General features: G+C 40.1%; 2 protein-coding genes across 3 annotated transcripts; one reads left to right on the top strand and one right to left on the bottom strand.

The window, feature by feature from the left end:
- Window positions 1-734: 734 nt before the first annotated feature.
- Window positions 735-21598, bottom strand: LOC131239740 (uncharacterized). Of its 2 annotated transcripts, XM_058237587.1 has the most exons (3): window positions 19687-21598; window positions 1162-1219; window positions 947-1084 (listed from the first exon to the last, which is right to left on the bottom strand). In XM_058237587.1, exons 1-2 carry the CDS (start codon window positions 21373-21375, stop codon window positions 1202-1204), a joined length of 1707 nt encoding a protein of 568 aa, XP_058093570.1. In that variant the 5' UTR covers window positions 21376-21598; the 3' UTR covers window positions 947-1084; window positions 1162-1201. The 2 variants fall into 2 exon arrangements, with proteins under 2 accessions (XP_058093569.1, XP_058093570.1); XM_058237586.1 differs by lacking the exon at window positions 1162-1219 and having other exon boundaries at window positions 735-1084; window positions 19687-21596.
- LOC131241349 (uncharacterized) lies at window positions 11484-12307 on the top strand. The gene is made up of 2 exons (XM_058240166.1): window positions 11484-11815; window positions 11954-12307. Exons 1-2 carry the CDS (start codon window positions 11484-11486, stop codon window positions 12255-12257), a joined length of 636 nt encoding a protein of 211 aa, XP_058096149.1. The 3' UTR covers window positions 12258-12307.
- Window positions 21599-23283: the final 1685 nt, after the last annotated feature.

Below are 23283 nucleotides of genomic sequence, written 5' to 3'. Positions count from 1 at the left end.
TATAAAAAGCCCAGAACTGTAGAATTGAACCGGAACCGAACCGGTTTTTTACTGTCCGGTTCCAATTTGGTTCTAGGGTACAAACGGTCCGGTTCCGGTTCTAGTTTTCCTGAAACTGTTGGGAACAGTTCGGTTCCGATTTCACCCCAGAACCAGACCAAACTGAACTGTGTGCACCCCTAATTCCTCATGTGGGAAGCATTGCACATCAACTTTCTAAAAGAAGGAATTATATGATACACGACCCTCTTGAGTTTCTAAATTCCGACAGGTGGGGCCATGTTTGGGTAATCCAGACCATTCTGTTGTGCCAACGATCTCCTCTGCAGGACAATTGTAACCTTTGATTTGTGGCTCACAAATAGAAGGTTAAGAATAGATCTCCAACAGCACTCATTCCACTGAAAGGAAGTCCTGTGATAGGAAACTAGGATCTCACAATCTGGCAATTTAAGGGCAGGGTCCACCCACCAGTTGACCTGGATTGCCAAGCAATGGGCCCCACTTGCCAGAACTGAAAATCAGCGTGTCCATGCACAGCAGAGCAGAACAGAGTGACCATCCGGATCGCCAAACCTAAACTGTGTGGGCCCCACTTATCAGAACTGGAAAGGGCATGGCCCATCAGCCAGACAGTAATCATTGACTGGATCTCCAAGCTGTGGACCCCACTTTTCATACAATTATCTCTCAAACTCAGTTTGACTTATTAGCTATAATAAAGGTAGTCAGGATCAATCCAAAGAGAGTCTATAAAACACAACCACTTACAAACATTCTACAAACAGACAACTAAAACAGAAGCACAATCCCTACAAAGATCAAAGTCTATTAAAAATCTAAACAAGTAGAGTTTCACTTACCAAGTTCATTTCACTCCCACCACAGATTTGAGGAACCGAAGCTTATCGCTGACTTCTGCAAGATCGGATGGGTCCTTGAATGTGACCGGTGGCTCCACCCCGGTGAACACATAAAGTGCCTTGATTTCCTCTATGTACGACGCATGTAAAACAGCACTGTAGCCCACAATTGTTCTCATCGCATCTATCTGTTCCCATATCTCCACCTCTGTGTAAAGGCCCTATGCAGACACGAGATGTCAGTTACATGCTAAATCACATGTAAAAGGGTTCTTTGTGCTCGGGTTCGAGCCCATACCTCAATGGTAGAAAGACTGTTCAACATTGAGGTCTCAGTTTCAAGCCCAGCTTACCATCTTAAAAAAATAAAAAATAAAAAAATCCACATATAAGGCACACAAGCATAAATGCATTTGAATATGTGTCAAAATCAAGCAAGATGTCGGCAGAAGACTGGATCATGACCCATGTGACGCAGGACAACCCTAATTATGATGCATGCTCATGGACACAATTAAACAGCGGAAATAAAAGGAATAAATGATCTAAAATTCTAACAGTAATCATCATAACTGAGAAAATCATAAAGGAAACATGCAATGGAGCGGGCCATCACTACAACCATGGGTTATGGAATTCAATTACTACTTGGGTTGGATCCGGCGAGGGATGAGACCTCCCGATCTTACATGGTCACACCCAATCGATCAATGAAGATCACTAGTCCGAAGAACCAAGAAGTTTCTCAGATTAGGGATTTGAGAATTTGGAGATTTAGGGTTTAGATCGGTTCTCAAGGTTTTGATTGAAGAAGTATTAGCCAAAACTGGAAAATAGAAGGAAGAAAATTATTACCTTGAAGAAGTTGGAGGGGCACAAGAAGAAATTAGAAGAAGAAGATCAAGGGGAGAGAAGAAGCACCATTAGAGAGAAGAGAGGAATGAGGCAATCAAAGGGTTTGCTTTTCATTAATCAATAATTGAAATTCGAGTTGAGGGCTTTACCCCACTTAAATAAGCAAATAAAGATATAAAATTACTAAAATACCCCTAGGATAAACAAATAAAGATATAAAATTACTAAAAGACCCCTAACTAAGTCAAAAACGCGCAAATAATATAAGTATGGGAAAGTTTGGGCGCTCGGTCTTCTTTCTCCAATCTTTCTTCCCATGTGTTTTCCCTAAGTGGGGTCTTCTATATGTCCAATCACATGTGAAAGGTCTTCAGCTCCTCAATAGTCACCTATCCACAAGGACGGCACTTGTGGTTGGCGCTTTCTTCGTTGGTACACCTTGAATGCACTTGTGTCCGCATCAATTCCCCTCGGGTGAGAAAAACTCGACTCCGACGAGTTGAAACTTTTGTAGTGCTCGAGTAGATCTGGATCAATATCCTGCAATGCGTCGCCCGACAGCCACGTAGATTCAGACGATGGTTTGTTTTTCCACTTGACAAGATACCTTTGGAAACCCTCATCTCTCGTGGATACTATCTCGTCATCCAAGATTTCCTCAATTGCTTCTTTATGGGTAATGGGTGAAGGAGGGGGTAGAAGGGGTTGGGTAGCAAACTCAGAAAAAGGCCATGAAAGGGACGATGTATCAACAATGGGAGGATGGGTACGGACTAGATCTTCCACATTAAAAGTTGGATTAATGCTCATTTCAGGTGGAAGGTCAACCCGATACGCGTTGGACCCAACCTTTTATAATATCTTGAATGGTCCAGTACTACGTGCTTGTAATTTCTTTGCAGATCCTTGAGAGAATCGCTCGGGCCTTATTCACACCATTACATAGTCTCCTTTTTGAAATTCTTGTACTCTACGATGAGAATCAGCTGAAACTTTATAATCATCATTGCTCTTATTTAACCGCTGTCTAATATGTGTATGCAAATCATGAATATGGCATGTGAATGCATCGGCTGACTCAGAAGACCTTTGGGTAACAGACATAGGTAAGAGATCTATGGGCATTCTAGGTTTATAACCACTTACAATTTCAAAAGGACTCAACCTTGTAGATCTATTAACTGACCCATTATAAGCAAGTTCAGCAGTTGGTAAAATTAGGTCCCAAGTCTTAACATGTTCACCCACTAGACAACGTAGAAGATTTCCAAGGCTACGGTTTACCACTTCAGTTTGACCATCTGTTTGTGGGTGGTAAGCAGTAGAAAATTGTAAACGAGTTTCCATAATGTGCCACAGTGTCTTCCAAAAATAGCTAGTAAATCGAACATCACGATCAGACACTATGGTTTTAGGTAACCCATGGAGACGCACCACACCATCAAAAAAAAGACGAGCAACATGAGACGCATCTAAAGTCTTCGAATATGGGAGGAAATGCGCCATTTTAGAAAAACGGTCCACAACGACAAAAACAGAATCGTGCTTTTTTATAGTCTTGGGAAGCCCGAGCACGAAGTCCATACTAATGTCCTGCCACGGAGCATGTGGCACTGGCAATGGCGTATATAGCCCGGTATTTTGCTTTCTTTGCTTTGCCAGCTGATAGGTTCGACACTGCCCTAAAACTTTGGCTACGTCTCGCTTGAGGCTTGGCCAATAGAAACGATCTTCCACGAGGGTAATGGTCTTATCACGACCAAAATGGCCAGCTATCCCTCCTGAATGAAGCTCCCAGATGAGGAATTCACGAAGGGACATGCGGGGAATACAAAGTCTGTCTCCCTTGAAAAGAAAGCCATCTTTAAGAACATATTCACCCATAATATGCTGGTCGTTAGAGAGCGATGCGTAAGTACCCCCAAAATCAGGACATATGGGGTATTTATCTTTCAGTTGCTCAAATCCGACTACCTCTACACTCAAGGAGTTGAGCAAAGCCACTCTCCTACTAAGGGCATCCACTGGTTTGTTTTCAACTCCGGCCTTGTGTTTCAAAACAAACGAATATTCATGAAGAAACGCTACCCACTTGGCATGCCTTGGGTTGAGTTTCTTCTGAGAATGCAAATATCTCAAAGCCTCATGGTCAGAAAACAAAACGAATTCTTGCGGTAGGAGGTAGTGTCGCCAATGTCTCAGGGATTGTACTACCGCATAAAATTCTTTGTCGTAAGTGGAGTATTTTTGTTTTGCCTCATTCAGTTTCTCACTGAAATAGGCCACTGGGTGTCCTTCTTGACTCAACACTCCACCTATACCGACACCAGACGCATCGCACGCTACTACAAAGACTGTAGAAAAGTCAGGTAGACGCATGACAGGAGTTTCCACCATCTTGCCCTTAATTTCTTTAAAAGCCTTGACGGCGGCTTTAGACCACACGAACTCTCCCTTTTTCATGCACTCGGTAATGGGAGCCATGATCGTGCTAAAACCCCTAATGAACCGACGATAAAAAGTTGCTAGGCCGTGAAAACTTCGCACCTCATGAATGTTCCTTGGTTCTGGCCACTCAACTATGGCCCTGACTTTTTCAGGGTCTGCGCGCATCCCTTCAGATGACACTATAAATCCTAAGAACACAACTTGGTTAGACATGAATGCACATTTCTTAAGATTAGCGTACAACTTTTCCTTCCTAAGGACACTACAGACCTTCTTTAAATGTTCAAGGTGTGATTCCTTAGTGGTACTATAAATAAGAATATCGTCAAAGTACACCACTAGGAATTTTTCCATGAACGGCCTCAAAGTTTGTGTCATCACCCGCATGAAAGTACTGGGTGCGTTAGTCAAGCCGAAAGGCATGACCAACCACTCATACAGTCCATCTTTCGTCTTAAACGCCGTCTTCCACTCATCTCCTGAGTGTATACGAATTTGGTGATATCCACTCTTGAGGTCTATCTTAGAGAATATAGTGGACCTGGCCATCATGTCAAGCATATCATCAAGTCTAGGTATAGGGAACCTATACTTGACAGTAATTTTGTTTATGACACGACTGTCCACACACATGCGCCACGTGCCGTCTTTCTTTGGCGTCAACAATGCAGGCACGGCACACGGGCTCATACTCTCTTGGATGAAACCCTTTTGCAGAAGCTCATCAACTTGCTTCTTCAACTCTGCATGCGCTGCAGGGTTCATCCTGTAGTGAGGAAGGTTCGGTAGAGTAGACCCTGGGACAAGATCAATGGCATGCTGTATGTCCCTCATAGGTGGCAACTCATTTGGTAAGTCTTCAGGAAATACATCACTGTATTCCTTCAGGACCAAGGTCACCTCACAGGGCAACTCTGATGGAACCTCAGGTGTAATTTCTCTAGCCACAAGGGCATACACCATAGAATCCTCCTTAGCCTCTTTTTCAAACTCTCTTGCGCTGATTATATGTAAAGACTTAGGTTTGGATTTTCCCATTTCTCTAGGCTCACTTGCCTTCTCATCCTTCTTCTTCCCTAGTGTGTTCTCAGGTGGCATGGGATTAAGTTTGATCTTTTTACCATTATACATAAAAGTACACACATTCGAACGGCCAAAGATCGTAACATCATTATCGAATAGCCACGGTCTACCTAGGATAACATATCCCACATCCATAGGTAAAACATCACACCACAGGGACTCTTTGTATGACCCAAACTCGATGGGGACTAGACATTGCTGGGTGACAGGTAAGGATGTCTTGTCAACCCAAGAAACTTTATACGGGTCTGGATGAGGTGTGGATTTCAGTTTTAAGCGATCTAAGGTGCTAGTGGAAATCACATTCTGACAACTTCCACTGTCCACTATCACCTTACAATTCTTTTCACCACACTTGGCAATAGTGTAGAAGATAGTGCTTCGACGCCAGTCAGCACTACTTCTAGACTGAGGTAACACACGCCTGACTACTGCAAGCGTTGCTTCTCCATCCACTTCTTCATCAGTAAGTCCTCTTTCAGGGTGATACTCTTCAACTTCATAATCACCCTGGTCATCTCAACCCTCGTGGGACTCGCCTATAACTAAGGCTCTCCCACGGCTCTTCGTAGGACACTGATTAGACATGTGGCCAAGGTTGCCACACTCATAATACCTCACTTGGCTCATGTTACTAGGACCGACACCAAGAACCCCTTTGCCCTTGTCCTCCCTAGGCCTAGGAGGAATGGTCGCCTGTGCCCTAGGTTGATTACCAATATTAGGTCTAGTTCCTTGGGAACTAGATCTAGCATTGGAGTCTCGGGATTCAAAACGACAAACGACAGGAGCTTTCAGATATTGCTCTAACTCCTGCACGACTTGATATGCTTCATCTAAGTCCGTTAAGGGCCGGGTAATAAGCTCGCGCTGAAGATCCACACAAAGGCCCGTCTTAAAATGCGAGAGCGTTACTAGAGGGTCTTCTCGGATATCACATCGCATCACATACTCTTCAAATTTAGCGATGTAGTCAGCGGCAGGCATTGACCCTTGGCGTAAGGATTGCCATTGGTCAAGGAGCTTCTGACAGTATGAGAGAGGAAGGTACTTCTCCTTCAACTTCTCTTTCATCTGATACCAATGTGTGATAGGGGCTCTACCAACTCTCTCTATCCTACGCTCGGTGTTGGTCCAGAAGAGCTTGGCTTGACTCACAAGCTTCATCTTAGCAAACCGCATTTGATGGTTTTCTGACATGCAATACCACTCAAAGTAGTGGTCCATGTCAGCAACCCAGTCAAGGAATGCCTTGGGATCCAAGCGTCCATCAAAACTCGGGGCCTCAACTCTCACACTCTTCATCGCACGCTCATCTAGATTATAGCGGTCTTAATGACCACATGCGGCTCGTGCCTCTCGCACCACACCACGACCGTTACCAAGATCTCTATCCTCACTACCACCACGTGTGGCAGCACGTTCTTCCATGATTCCTTCCACTTGGGAGTGCGCATCTTCCCCTACAGTGGGGTTTTCCTTTTGGGACGCCTCTAGTTGCTCCACCTTAGTTATGGTAGTGGTAATTTGGTTCTCAAGGCGGGCAAACTCACGCCTTTGACCCGCTTCTAGGGCAGTTATCTTTTGTATCAATTAAGCAAGTTGCTCAGATAACTGCTCGTTATTCATGGTAGGTTGAAGTCCGAAACCTCTACCTCTTCTCGTGGACATACAATGAAGACTTGAACCAAACTCTACCTAACTAGACTACTAGGTGTTATGACTTTCAAGATGAATGCGATGAATGCAAAACTACTATGAACTGACACAATTAGGTTGAAATAGGAAACAACTCAAATTTGAAAATTTTCCAGATTAAGAACTTTCTAAAATTGGAAAGTTTCTAAAATTGAAAACTTTCTAAACCTAGAACTTTCCTAAGTTAAACCTAAAAATCAAAACCCTAATTTGATAACTCGATCTAGACAAAAACCATGCAAGCCTAGGCTTTGATACCAAATTTGACGCAGGACAGCCTTAATTATGATGCATGCTCATGGACACAATTAAACAGCGGAAATAAAAGGAATAAATGATCTAAAATTCTAACAGTAATCATCATAACTGAGAAAATCATAAAGGAAACATGCAATGGAGCGGGCCATCACTACAACTATGGGTTATGGAATTCAATTACTACTTGGGTTGGATCCGGCAAGGGATGAGACCTCCCGATCTTGCATGGTCACACCCAATCGATCAATGAAGATCACTAGTCCGAAGAACCAAGAAGTTTCTCGGATTAGGGATTTGGGAATTTGGAGATTTAGGGTTTAGATCGGTTCTCAAGATTTTGATCGAAGAAGGATTAGCTAAAACTGGAAAATAGAAGGAAGAAAATTATTACCTTGAAGAAGTTGGAGGGGCACAAGAAGAAATTAGAAGAAGAAGATCAAGGGGAGAGAAGAAGCACCATTAGAGAGAAGAGAGGAAGGAGGCAATCAAAGGGTTTGCTTTTCATTAATCAATAGTTAAAATTCGAGTTTAGGGATTTACCCCACTTAAATAAGCAAATAAAGACATAAAATTACTAAAATACCCCTAGGATAAACAAATAAAGATATAAAATTACTAAAAGACCCCTAACTAAATCAAAAACGCGCAAATAACATAAGTATGAGAAAGTTTGGGCGCTCGGTCTTCTTTCTCCAATCTTTCTTCACATGTGTCTTCCCTAAGTGGGGTCTTCTATATGTCCAATCACATGTGAAAGGTCTTCAGCTCCTCAATAGTCACCTATCCACAAGGACGGCACTTGTGGTTGGCGCTTTCTTCGTTGGTACACCTTGAATGCACTTGTGTCCGCATCACCATGTTTTTATGAATTCTATTTTGTGAATTGTGTTTGGAATGATGCACAAATGGGCATTACGTTGAATATTTACACAGATCATGTGCCTTTTGAAAGGTGCTGTTTGGGAAACACAGGACATTTCCCAGTGGCAGGATGTGCCTTCTTTGTCAAACCATCCGAAATAGCAAGTGAGCTGGAAGGAACCGAGTACAGGTCAGTAGGCGAATGGTCGTTCTGCATAGTGGCCTTTTGATAAATTCACAAACACACCCTTCGTTACATCTTTCCATCAATATCACATGTTTATGTGAAAGATCAAGGTATTGAGGTCAGACTGATATCTGGTGATGTCACTTCTACGCGTTGAGGGATGCAACTTCCTAGACAGAAAAATCAACAGTCCAGTTGTTCAACCCTTGTATTGCAGGAGAAATTCCTTTTTTTTTTTTTTTTACACACGCACACACCCCACACACTCACGCTAGTGGAATTTCACTACGTATGGGTACTTGAACCCTTGACTGGGTGTTGAAACTCCCGAGAGCCTACCACCCGAGCAAGAGTAAGGACCCAGGAGAAATTCATTGACATAACAAATGTTGATCTCCACCAAAATGCAAAAAGAAAGAGGGAAAAAAAACAAAAAAACAAAAAACCAGAGACTGATTTCCCAGGGACACCTATAATATAGTTGGTGCTACTCATCAGTAAACATTACAGTTCCAGATGAACAGGATCCCTACATATTAGGGCTGCAACTTGAGTTCAGGTCAACTCAGACCTGACTAACCCAACCCGAGTTTGGTTGGGTTGGGTCAGTTTTGGGTTAGGTTGGAAAACTCAAACTCGACTTGAAATTGGGTTGGGAATAATCATATGTATTTGGGTCGGGTTCGCTCGGGTCAGGTCGGTTTGGTTTAGGGTTGAGTACAGAGGGATCCAGGTGTTGTAATTCGGGGTGGGTGGGGTTACAAGCTGGGTCCTCTCGAGGTCAGGTCGGGCTTGTGTTGACCCTCAACCTAGTCCAACCTGCCCAAGATGCACCACTGTATATAACTATGGTTCAGGATCCAAACTGCTGATGTGATGAGCCCTACTGTGAATAGAGGGTGCCGCAAATATAACTGGAGCATGAAGGCGATCCGGCGCAAGACTACTGGAACCAGAAGGATGAGGTATCTCCGTCACTTGCTCGCAGATTCAAGAGCAATTTCAGAGAAGGTACCCAAGCAGCTCCAAGGAAGAGCGCTGCTGCTGCTTCGTTTTAATGCATTAAAACAGGTGTTTCGGGTGCAATCTTCGCACTCTGTTTTTATTTAATTTCCGTGAATTCTAGAAACTCAGTTTTGGATCTTTGTTTGATGAGTTTTACTCAATTGCTATAGACTACTTCCATTTTTTGGAGAATTGAGTATTATTAATGACAATCGAAATGCTTTATTTTAAAAAAAAAAAAAAAAAGGTCCTGACCCTTTGATAGTTGGACTAGTTCACTGTGGTTCTCATCAAATCAATGCTTTGTATTGCCAAATCATGGTCCCACATGCACAGAATCCTGTGCATTGGTAAGAAAACTGTATATTTCATGATTTCTGGTATCCTGTGGGACCCTATAATTCCTTACACAGATCCCAAAAGCTGCAGATGGTACTATGCGCATGCTTGTGCAACCTACATTCCTTGTTCGTTATCTCACAACAACTGAGCATCGTAAGTAAGACTAGTAACTGGGGAACACACTACTGGTAAGTGAAAGAAACACAAGAGTCTGACTGGTCACTTGAAGTAAAAAGAGTGTTTATGTAGGTTTATAACAATCAACTACACTTTGAGAACTTCAAAACTATGGAAGAGCACATCCAAACCCACATGAAAGATCACCAAAGCATAATAAAAATCTTCAAACCACATTTGGGGACACATGAAAGAACATTTAGAAACAGAGGAATTATATGATCCTCAAACTGAAGACATGAACAGCACACAGGGGCGGCTCTAAGGGGTAGGCAGGTGAGGCAATCGCCTAAGGCGCCCTAATTATGAAGGCCCTATATTATAGCAAAATTAAAATTTCTTAATTATGAAGGTCCTATATTATAGCAAAATTAAAATTAAGAAGAAAAAAAGCCTAAAATTTTTGAAATAAAACTTATTGAAAGGCCTACAAAATAGGAACATCTAAAAATTAGTATACAAATTTGAAATTGAAAATAAAAAACAAATCCTAGAAACTAGCACTATCAATATTAACAGTCTAACTCTATCGTTTCTTTTCAAAATAATAGCATCATTCCCAATAAATTCTTCTCCTAAAACGTAGGACCACAACTACCTACTTTATTGCTAATCAAGTTCTCAAAAAATTAAATTCTAACGTCATTTTTCTAACGGTACAATGACACACCAATGTCTAATTAGATTATTAGTAGTAGATTGTTCTTTTTGCTAAATGGCAAAACAATCGCACAACACAACCGACTTTTTTGCTAAGCAAAGCAGCTTCTCAATCTCAAAGTATTTCCTACTTTTTTGCTAAACAATATCTGCAAAACAACTTCTCAAATAATTGGCAAATCAGCTTCTCAGAGTCTTGATCCGTTGGTTGTTGCTGCTTCAACAAATCTAGGATTTGTCAGGTTCCATTGTTCAAGAATTTATATTTCAATTTATTATTTATATCAATTAGCTTTTGTATATCTATTATTATTATTCCTTATTTGTGTCAACTTGTTAATCTTTAAAATGACTGGTAGAAAATATGCATCTGGATATGAAAAACTCAAGAAAAAAAGGGGAATAGAAAGTTTAGTGCAATCTCAAAGAGGGGCCCTTAACAAATATCTTGTTGACGAAAGGGAACCAAATTCTAATCAAGAGGTAATAGGTGACGAACCAAGTATTAGGAGAGACTTAGAAGAAGTTGATAATGTTGATATGACTCAAGGGGAGAACTTAGAAGATAATGTTGATGTGACACAACAAAATGAAATTTTGGAACAAATTGTTAGTGAGACATACATAGATATTCCAAGCTGTGATGATCAATATATCTTAAATATCACTTGTTATGATCTTGGACATTGGAAGGAAATTGATACGAAGTTACGAGATATCTTAGTAGAGAAAGGTCCAATTAGAATTGATGATATTGAGTTCCCAAAAGATGAAAATAATAAACATTTCTCGAAAGAATATTATATTCATAGACTACCGAATGAGGAAAAGCAAGATAGGAGATGGTTAGTGTATTCAATAGATACAGATAGAGTATTTTGTTTTTGTTGTAAATTGTTTAGCTCAAAATATAGTACAAGTCAGTTAGTCAACGAAGGATGTAGAGATTGGAAAAATCTTGGTAAAAAGCTCAAGTCTCACGAAATATCTAAAGAGCATATTATCAATATGACAAAATGGTTTGACTTGGAAAAAATTGTCAAAAAATGAGACAATTGATAAGAGTGTCCAGGATCGAATTAACAAGGAGAAAGAACATTGAGAAAAAAACTCTTGTTAGAATCATTGCTGTGGTGAAGACATTAGCTAGAAACAATCTTGCGTTTTGGGGGAGGAAGGAAAAATTATATGAAGATAATAATGGAAACTTTTTAAGCCTGATAGAGATGATAGCAGAGTTAGATCCTATAATGCAAGAACATATTAAACGTGTTCAAGTACATGAGATTCATAATCATTACTTGGGACATAACATACAAAATGAGTTGATTTTGATGTTAGCCGATGAAGTCAAAAGTATGATCATTAAGAAAATCAAAAGAGCAAAGTATTACTCGGTTATTCTTGATTGTACTCTTGATGCAAGTCATCAAGAACAAATGACTGTTATACTACGAAGTGTTGATACTTCAGTAAGTCCAATAAAGATTGATGAACACTTTTTAGAATTTTTTATGGTAGATAACACATCGGGGAAAAGACTTTTTGACGAACTTTTAAGTACACTAAAGAAACATGATCTTGATGTGGATGATGTTAGAGGACAAGGCTATGATAATGGATCTAACATAAAAGGTAACAAACAAGGTGTGCAAAAAAAGCTTTTAGATTTAAATCCTAGAGCATTTTATACTCCTTGTGGCTGTCATAGTTTGAATTTAGTTCTTTGTGATATGACTAATTCATGCTCTAAAGCAATATCATTTTTTGGAGTAGTACAACGTATATATTCTTTATTTGCTTCTTCTACAAAAATATAGAAAGTTTTATTAGAGTATATTACTTTAACTCCTAAACCTTTATCCCAACACGTTGGGAAAGTCGTATTGAAAGTATCAAAACTCTAAAATTCAAGCCCCAAAAATTAGGAATGCTTTATTGAAATTAACAGAAGTTAGTGAAGATCCTAAGACAATGAGTGAAGCCAAATGCTTAGCAACCTATGAGATTGAAAATTTTGAATTTCTATTGAGAACGAATATCTGGTATGAGATATTGTTTGCTGTAACTTCCGTTAGTAAGAACTTACAACTTGAAAATATGCGTATAGATCTTGCTATGGATAAATTAAAGGGACTTATTACTTATTTCAAAAACTACAGAGAAAATGGTTTTAAATCTGCTTTGGATTTATCTAAAAAAGTTGCAGTTGAGATGGATATAGAAGCTATATTCCGTAAAAAGCGTGTCATTCATAGGAAAAAATAATTTGATGAAAATGAAGAAAATGATGATGAAATGATGAAGTCAGCAGAGGAATATTTCAAAATTGATTATTTTTATTATATTGTAGATCAAGCAATATCTTCCATGCAGGATAGATTTGAACTATTTTCAAAGTATGATGACATATTCGGCTTTTTGTTTGGTCTTGAAAGATTAAGATCTTTTGATGATTGCACTTTAGAAAAAAAATGTCTCGATCTTGAAAATTTTCTTAAGCATGACATGCATTCTGATATTGATGGTTTGGATTTATTTTCGGAATTAAAAGTTTTAAAAGAAGTTGCAAAAACAGAAATTAATACTCCAATTGAAATACTTAATCTAATAAAAGAACTAGATTGTTTTCCAAATTGTTTTATTGCACAAAGAATACTACTTACCATACCTGTTACAGTTGCATCTGCAGAAAGAAGTTTTTCAAAACTAAAGATTATAAAAAATTATTTACGAACAATTATGTCTCAAGATAGATTAAAGGGTTTAGCAATTTTATCTATCGAAACTGATTTATTGGGTAAACTTGAATACAAAAGTTTAAATAGTAATTTTGCATCTAAAAAGGCAAGGAGCAAGTTTATGGTTTAATTTTGAATTTATTAATTTTTTAAACTAAAAAGCCTCATTTTTTTGACTTGCCTAAGGCCCCCAAAAATGTTGAGCTGCCCCTTACAACATACTCTAGTTTTCATTTGATATGACTGGGACTTATAGTTCAGTGATCCAGAGTCCCGACTGGTGGTCAGTTGGGACCCACATTTGATATAGCGTACTGAAAAGATCTCCTTGATCGGATATTCACAACCTTTCAATTTGTGGCCCTGAATAGACAGTTGAGAGGAGAAATTCTAGGAAAACTTTAAAAGGCCGAAGATTGATGCTTGGGAGCTTCCTATTTGATGATTTTTGTGACATGGTCCTCAATGGTGGGCCTAGCACACAAACATTCTGGATAACTGGACCCTGGGCCCCACTTGTACAAAGTGGAACCTCAGTAAACTGTATATCCTCTGGTCAAGGATCACACTATCATCATCATCATCACGATAGCCTTGTCCCAATTATTTGGAGTTGAGGATCATATCTTCATCATCATCTAAGCCTTATCCCAACTACTTGAGTCAAGGATCATGTAATTCCTCTAAAACAAGGAGGTCAGAGTATAGTTGCATGAAGTGAAAGGGGAAGCAGAACTGGATTCAGGTACAGGGGTGGGGAAGTTAAAACGGCTAGGATGCAGGAGCATGAGTTTAAAGTTGGAACTTCAAAGCAAAAGCAGCACCTGGGGAGAAGGTTCCCACAATGGGATGTCCATGATGATGAAAAGCTAGTAAGAATTGCATTGGAATTTGAAAGGATATTAGGAGGAGCCATAAACGATCAATGGATTCTTCATGAAGAAAACGAACAACTACAACAGTTTTAACTCAGAATTTGACTACATAGACATGAAAGTTGTGAGAAACTTAAAACAGATGAGTGTGTGTGTGTGTATTAGGAAAACTTCCTTCCTTTTTTCTTTTTTTTCTGCTGAGGGAAAGCTTTTTTCTTTTCTTTTCTTTTATTATTATTTATTATTTATTTATTTGGGGGGGGGGGGCTTTTTTCTGGAATCATTTTTTTATTTTTCAGCAACTTGGCATTACCATGTAAAATTGAGCATTTTGGATATTAATGGAAGAATATGAAAGTTGAGAAGTTCATTAATAATTAAGATAACGAACTCCCATAAGATTCATTATGAGTTCTAGCATCACGACTGGAGAAATGTGCCACTTGATGTCACAATAGCAGAGTGTGGAAGGAGTGAACCCAGAAAACAAAGGTAAGCTGAAGAAATAGCTATGGCCTCCATTGCCAGGGACCAAAATTCGGAAGTCTTGACGTATATTTCTTCCAATTAAACCAGTAGGAACTGCAAGAAATTGAGGAATCTGAATCTTGATAATATGGTGGCAGATGAAGTGGTTCATCCTTGTTGGGTTGAAAAGTAGAGAATGATCCTGGGTTGATGAGTGCTGAGAGAGGTTTAGAAATTTCAAGATGGGTGGAGTCCAAAGAAGAAAGGGCATCCATGATTGGGAAATATATATTTTTAAAATGGATGAAAGCAGAGCAGAGAACTAATTGATTATTGAATTCATCAATTGTAAGAAAGAAAGGTCAAAGAACTGCCTCGATGTTTATTAATCATGGCATGAGGACACTAGAGAGAAACAATGGGAATCAAGAACAACTTGGAAAGCTACCATCATGGTATGGGAGAGGCTTGGGGAGTTTGAAAAGAAAGGCAGTCGGGACAACTGAGATGCAAAAGGCAGATTATGCTAGCTGGCAAAAACTGTGCTTGGGTGAATGTAAATATTTGCTCAGTGGAGTTGTGATGATAATCTGGATGTGAGAACTAAACATACATGATAGCATCAACATTTCCTGGTACCAGTATGTATCTAGAGCTGACTGTAGAATAGTGGAAAGAGAGATGGAATAGAGAAGAAGAAAGGGAGAGGAGGAGAGAATGTAGAGAGTAGAATGGGCAGAAGTTAGGGTTCACATCCTTTCTCTCCTTCTTTTATATTCTAAAAGATTCATAATTACAGAAAAGACATTAATAACAAAACTAAAAAGCTCCACTAGACCAAAATAACCATATAAGTGGGCCTATGTAAGCCCATATCACATACATTAACACTCCCTCATAAGCTGGAGCATAGATGTTATCTATGACAAGAATGATATATATATATATATATATATATATATAGTGGAACGAAGAGCCTTGGTGAACACATAAGCAAATTGGTCTTGAGATCGAACATATAGAGTAGAGATCTCACCATTGGAAACTTTCGCACATATGAAGTGACAGTCGACGTCGATGTGTTTAGTTCTTTTGTGATAGACTAGATAGTTTACTATGTGTGGAGTAGCCTCATTGTCACAAAATGACTAAATAGGTAGGTGCACTGTAAATTTCATTTGCAACAATTTCTTGATCCACATAAACTCACAAAAGGTATGAGCCATTACTCTGTATTCTACTTCGGGACTTGATCGGGCCACCACACTTCACTTCTTTCTCTTCCATGTGACTAGATTTTCTACGAGAAATGTATAATATCCAGCAGTGGATCGTCTATCTGCTAAGGAATTTGCCTAGTCTGCATCTAAACATCCCTAGATGATGATCATTTCGTTTATACAAAATTTCTTGGACATAATGTTCTTTTGAGGTAACATAAAATTCGAATAATTGCTTCAATGTCACTTATGTTTAGAGAAGTTCATAAATTGGCTTATCACACTCACTGCATATGATATGTCTTGTTGAGTAATAGTTGAGTAACTAAGTTTCCCAACCAATCTTCTCTACCTCCCTAGATCCTCCACTGCATCTCCTTGATCACTCACAAGCTTGTGATTAAGAACCATTGGAGTGTAAACTGGCTTAGCCCCAAGAAGACCCATCTCCATGAGTAAATCCAAAATATATTTCCACAAGATTAACTCCTTTCGATCTAGCTACCATATCAAGGAAGTATCGAAGCTGACCTAGATATTTTGTAAAAAAAATGTTGTTGAAGATACTTTTTTAGTTCTTCAACCCCTTAGTTGTTACTTCCAGTAACAATAACATCCACATATACTGTAAGACAATGAGACCTGAGATACCCTTGTGTACAAAAACTGAACGATCATCATGACTTCCAACAAAGCCATAGTTTATATATATATATATATATATATATATATTGATGAAGTTAGGGTGTCTCCGTCCCATTTTGAGGCGAGACTATTCCCTGCAGATGCACAAAATCGCCCGCAAACCATGTGCATTGGATAATCCCGGGGAGGGGAATCGAACTTGCGTCTATGGGGAGCACACCCACGACGCTTGTTGTTCACCCAAACCCCGTGCGGTAGCATGACTTTGAACAAAGCCGTAGTTTAATATAACCTTGTCGAACTTGTTAAACCGTGCACGAGGAGACTGTTTTAACCCATAAATTACTATTCAACTAAACAAAACAACCTCACAATGATCATTGTTAGTTGATTATTCCGACGGGAAATTTTCAGATGTGACCAAATCTCGAGTTATCAAAGAAGAGAATCAAGAAGAATACCATAATCACATCACTTATGATGAAGGAGAGTTTTCAGTTAACTTCTGTGTTATGATTTCATTTCGGCACAAAACTAAAGAGGCTAGTTGTACAAACACATATTTGGTACATGATATGCTAGCAATGGGAAGGTAACTTGATCATCGCTAATTGGAGGTACGTAACTATTGTCTTGCAAGGGATGGTGAAGTTGAATGAATGCACTGATGGACAAGCACTGGCAACCGTACAAACAGCCTGTCCTAGAAGGGCAATGAACTAGCGGGAAACATCCCAGAACGTCAATGTGTCACGACACCTATATGTCCCCTACAATGACAATTTTTTTAAGTACCCTTGTAAAGAAGTCACCCTCATTTTTCTTGTCAAACTAGTTTATAACATTAACAGAGTTGATCACATCATTTGTTAAATTAATCTGGAAAGAATTTCCAATCTTGTGAGTTCTCTATGTAACATCTTGATATATACGTGTTTGATGCTGGTACATGTTGAATACCGCAAATTTTAAGTGTCCTTGTTACATATGTCACCCTTCATTTATCTTTATATAACATCAATGGAGTTGATTGTATCATTTGGCATTCCGATCTTGTGGGTTCTCTATGTTTTCTTGATAAGGAATGTACTAGAAATAGATTGAACTCCTACTCCTAGCGTATTACAATACCTTGTATTGACCTTAATGCTTGACTTACTTGGATATACTAGTTGATGCAAGTAATTCTTTATTATGTTTAAACAATTTTGCTACACTCCAATACCATGAAGCAGAGCCTGCATGAAAGCAATGGCACTAAAAGCCACTCAAATAGGCTGTTTTAAATACTTCATCCCCAATTTCGTAAAGGTCTCTCATGATTTGTTCTTCTGTGAGAAAAATGGTGGAGTTCCCTGCTTTACGAGCTTTGAGGCCAGTTTTTCAAGAGTAAACAGAGCATCCCAAGCTTGAAACTACTTTATATGTGACAACACATGGAAGGCACCAGTCACTATTTCATGCGTATTTGCTAGACTGTGTTGCTACAAAAATTTTGACAACTCAATGTCTAATGGTTGTCATTTCTGATTCACTGGCCTAGTTTCAAAGATGCTTTTCTTAATTTGAAGGGATTGTAGTTTGTCAGTAACTAGTACTTTACACAGGTAACACTATCTATGTAAAATCTGTTGGCCTAGTTTATGTCTCAATTGTTATCACATAAACTCCCTCTAAGATGCCTGTTATAGGTTGACATAAGGTTGACTAATCCCAGTAGCAACTGTGCCAGCTAGTCCCCAGCCTAGGTAAAGGAGGTGGATTGATGTCAGGTGGGCAGCCAATTTTCTAGCTTTTGCCAAGCAATCATGAGAACTCAAGTTTAAACAGGATTCATAAGCCGACCTGACCCCCATAAATCTAGGACAAGAATACATTGATGATGATGGTTCATCTCATGCTTGATTCCACCTCACTTTTCAAATTATTATTATTATTATTTTTTTGAAGCCACAGGATGTCCCCACCTCTTTTTTTGAAGTGGGACTAATCCCTGCGGATACACGCAATCACCCACAACCACGTGTATCGGGTAAAGCCAATGAGGGGAATTGAACCCTCACCTATAGGGAGAAAACCTACGGTGAAGACCATTCGCCCAAACCTCGTTGGGTACCTCACTTTTCAATTTTGTCGCATTGAAGAAAGCATGTGCTAGCAACTTATTGAAGGATTGTAATGCAGGGGCATTTTTACATTGGGCTTGAGTGCGGTAGCCTGTGGGATGCGGGGACACACTCTGGGAAGGTGGCCCGTGTGAAGCGGAACCCATGTGAAGTGGGGCCCACGAGGGGGTTTAGTTGAGGTCCTAACCTATGCGATGTGAGGCCTAGGCTATGAGATAAAGGGATTGATTCGCTACTCTCTATTAGTTCGATCTTTTAGAGAAAGTGGTTAATTGTCCTACATCAAATTGGTATCAGAGCGGGAGGTCTCGTGTACAAGACTCCTCACTGGGGGTGATTAAAGCAGGGGCATTTTCACACCGGGCTCAAGTGGGGCGGCCGAGGTCCTAACCCATGCGATGTGGGGCCTGGGCTATGAGATAAAGGCATTGATTCACCACTCTCTATCAATTTGAGCTTAGCTACATTTTCTCCTAGGACTCAAAGTTAATTAAAAGTCATCTCAGCAAACTCCTGAAGTTCATTTTACTTATTATGCATGTAGATGCACCATTAACCTTGTATGTGTTAATTATGATGCATGTAGATGCACCATTAACCTTGTATGTGTTAATTATGATGCATGTAGATGCACCATTAACCTTGTATGTATTGGGTAACTTAGAATCTAAATCCATTGTTGAGAGAGAAATTCCAATTCCAGGCTCATGTAAATATGAAGGAGCCTGAAACATATTGTAGTTGCTGTCAGCCCAGAAGCGCTTTCCTATAGAGTGCCTTTGGCTTGTGCTTTGAGTAAAATGGTATGCTCTCACCCATAGTTTCTACAGACTTCAGCAAAAGTATGTTATAAATAATTTATAAGGAATACTCTGTTCTAAGTTAATCACTTACAACAAATTTTCAGTGTAAGAGAATTTTAAAAATCAAACTGTTCAATCTTGATCGGATGGTTTCCAGCTGAAACCAACCAGGCATGGAGCCCATCAACGCATGAGGCCCATCAACCAAAGAGGCAACAACCCTTCAATCGAAGATGGTTTTTGGTTGGCTAACATAGGAAAACAAACCCACCACACAATGTCCTACTATCCCACTGAAATGCGAATTCAAAGAAGAAGATCTACTTCCTACATAAATCAAACTAAGTATTAATGGAAACGAGGGAACTGACCTCATCAGGGGAAGACCCGTTGGTCTTCGTTTCGGAAGCGACTACAGTGTTGGGTTTAGAAGAGGCATCGGAATGCTCTTTAGAGTCCACCCTTTCTGCGCCGGTGTCATGATCTGAAGACTTCCCCTTAGCTCCAGATGAATACTCCGAGGGTAAACGAGATGGGTCAGAATCAACCTTATTCTCCAATGGAGCCACGCTACCAGACACTGTCATTGGCCCTGTATCCTCATCAATCTCATCATTTCCAGGTGTGTATGGCTTGGGAACCCCATTTACTTCTTTGACAGTACTGATTATCACATCGGAAGGAACCCTGCTATCATCATCCTCGGTGATTTCCTTCACATCATCTTCTCCTTCGACTTTCTCATCTTTTTTCTTCTCTCCAACATCTTCTCCTTCAACTTTCTCATCTTTTTTCATCTCTCCAACATCAAATCGATTCACATTCTCTTCTTGAACTTTCTCATCTTTTTTCATCTCTATAACATCAAAGCCACTCTCATCATCCTCAACAATTACCCTCACATTCTCTTCTCCTTCTTGAACTTCATCTCCTTTCATCTTTCCAACATCTAGCCTGCCTCCACCATCCCGAGTCATTTCGCTTACATCTTCTCTTTCTTGAACTTGCTTATCGTTTTTTATTTCCCCGGCATCTAACCCACTTTCATTGTCTTCAATAATTGCCGTCACGCTCTCTTCTTCTACTTTTCCGTTTCCTTCTCCATTCCATTGAATTTCCTTACTGATTTCAATTTCATCAACATCATCGGTCTTTTGCTTCTTCACTTCAATGGTCGGTTCCTTCTCAGATTCTAACTCTTCCTCTTCCATCTTTTCCTTATCTTTTCCCACTGCTCTAACATCTAACCTGCTTTTGTCGTCTTCAACAATCTCCCTTACATTCTGCTCTTCTTCATTCCACTGAATTTCCTCTCCATCTTCAATTTCATCAACAACATGCGCCTCTTGCTTCTTCTCATCTGTGATCTGTTCCTTCTCATATTCTAACTCCTCATCTTTTTCCACTGCTGCAACATCCAACCTTCTTTTGTCATCTTCAATGATTTCCCTCACATCCTCTCCTTCTCCATCCTGTCGAATTTCCTTACCATCTTCGATTTCATCAACATCGTCTCCCTTCCCCTTCTCCTCTTCAGTGATTGGTTCATTCTCATACTCCTCTTCGGCCGCTGTAACATCTAACCCGCTTTTCCGTTCTTCGACGACTTCCCTCACATCACCATCTCCTCTCCTTAGGATTTCCTCACCATCTTCCATATCATCAACACCATCCCCTTTCCGCACTTCCACGATCGGCTCCTTCTCCCATGCCAACTCCTCAGAGACAGCAATGCCTTCTTCCATCTCCTCAGGCACGACCAGATACAATTCCTCATCTTCTGAAGTAGGCGGCGGTGGCGATGAGAGCAGAGAGCGCATGATCTTGTCGGTGCAGACATATCCGGCGAAAAAGAGTCCGAAGGGGACGGCGAAAGCCAAACCCAAGGCGGAGAAGAACATGAGCGGAGGGAGGACGATGGGAGCGGATGAGATAGCGACGCCAGTGATGGCGATCTTCTTCCCCACCCTCCATCCCCTATCCAAGATCAAACCCACCTTGCCGGGCTCTGTTTCCGCCTTGGGAAGCTGTTCGATCTCGTTCCAATCCATGCCGGACATCCTTCTACTCTGCTGCAGTGAAGATTTTTGGAGATTTCTTGAAGTAATATCAGAATCTCAGAAAGAAAGAGAGAGGGTGATGAGAAGAAAGGAAGGAGATTGGTAATTTGGCATTGGAAAGGAAACATGAAGACGGCTGTAAGCAGAGTGAGACAGAGACTGAGAGAGGATGGAAAGATGGCGACGCACGAGTTTCAACGTGTCTGTTAACGAGAAAGGCACATCTAAAGATGGGACGTCAGCCTCCAACTTATATCTATCTCTACCGTTACGACCGACCGCTGCCTGTGGGATTCGCTCGCATGTGTGATGTGTGTGTGAAATTCACCGTCAGCTTCGCCAGCTGATGTTTGAATGCCCATCGTTCAAAATTTATAGGCTCTTTAGGGTGTTCGATTTTTTAATTCCTTTCCTGTAAGCAGAGATGGGAACGGATTGGCTACTCCCCCTGCCACCAGCCAATGGCTGGTGTTCAGTGCTCCGTGGGCCCTACCATGATGTATGTGTTTCATTCATGCCGTCCATTTATTTTTATAGATCATTTTATGGAATGAGAGAAAAAATTAAGTATATCCCAATCTCAAGGGGACCACATTATAAGAAAGAGTATCGAATGTTGACCATTAAAAACTTTTTGGGGGCTATAAAAGTTTCGGATCAAGCTGATATTTGTTTTTTTACTTCATCTGGGTCTGTATAACCTAATCAACAGATTGGATTTCAAATAAACAGTACATTGGGCCTTAAGAGGATTTTAATGGTGGATATCCAATCACTATTGTTTTCCTGTGGTGTGGTCTACTTTAGATCTATATACCTCTCATTTTTGGGCTCAAGTCCTAAAATAATCTGTAAATTTGGATGAACGGAATGGATGAAACATATACATCATGGTGGGCCCACAGAGCACCGACCATCAGCCACGGGGCTGGTGGCAGGGGGCGTAGCTAATCCGTTTCGGTAGATAATGATTATTTACCATTGTAACCAAGCATCCTTCCCGGCGCGGTTTGGCTAGTGACGCTGCCACTAGCCAAGGTGGCCAGTGGTCGGTGCTCTGTAGGCCCCCACTGTGATTTATGTGTTTTATCCACACCATCAATACATTTTTAAATATCATTTTAGTTCTTGACACTAAAAATGATGCAGATCTAAATCTCATTGGACCACACTCCGGGAAAACAGTAGTGATTGAATGTCTACCACTTAAAATCTCCTAGGGCCGATTGTAGTGTTTATTTGACATCCAACATGTTGATTAGGTTATATAAACATGGATGAAGGTAAAAAATAAATATCAACTTGATCCAAAACTTTTGTGGCCTTCAAGAAGTTTTTAATGGTGGGAGTTCAATCAACACCGTGTGGTCCACTTGAGATTTTGATCTACCTCATTTTTAGGTTTATATAATAAAATGATCTGGAAAAATGAGTGGGCGGCATGGATGAAACACATACATCATGGTGGGCCCACAGCACTGACTACCAGCCATTGGGTCACTACGGATCCGTTTCCCATCCTTCCATGGTGATGCTTACAAAACAACGTATTGATGTCTAAACCCGAGGTGAAAAAACTAAAATTTTTGAGGCCCACCTGATAGTGACTTATCCACGCTGTTCATCCCTTTGGAAAGCTTCTTTCAGAGTACGTGGCAAAAAATAGGCAAATCTAAAGCTCAAGGGGCCACGCCATGGAAAATAGTATGGATTTGAATGACTAACATTGAAAACTTTTTGTGAGCGAGATGATATTTCTATTTTCCTTTTATCCATGTCTCTGTGACCGTATGAATAGGACATTATGCATAGGTTAGATGACAAATAACCACCAATGTGAGACTTAGGAATCTTGTGTTGTGGTCCAATTTAGCTTTGGATTAGCCTCATTTTTTAGCTCATGTCCTA

This window comes from Magnolia sinica, chromosome 3 (assembly GCF_029962835.1).
Source record: "Magnolia sinica isolate HGM2019 chromosome 3, MsV1, whole genome shotgun sequence".
NCBI lineage: Eukaryota > Viridiplantae > Streptophyta > Magnoliopsida > Magnoliales > Magnoliaceae > Magnolia > Magnolia sinica.
Note: the sequence above shows the minus strand (reverse complement) of the source record. Positions and strands in the feature narration are given on the sequence as shown.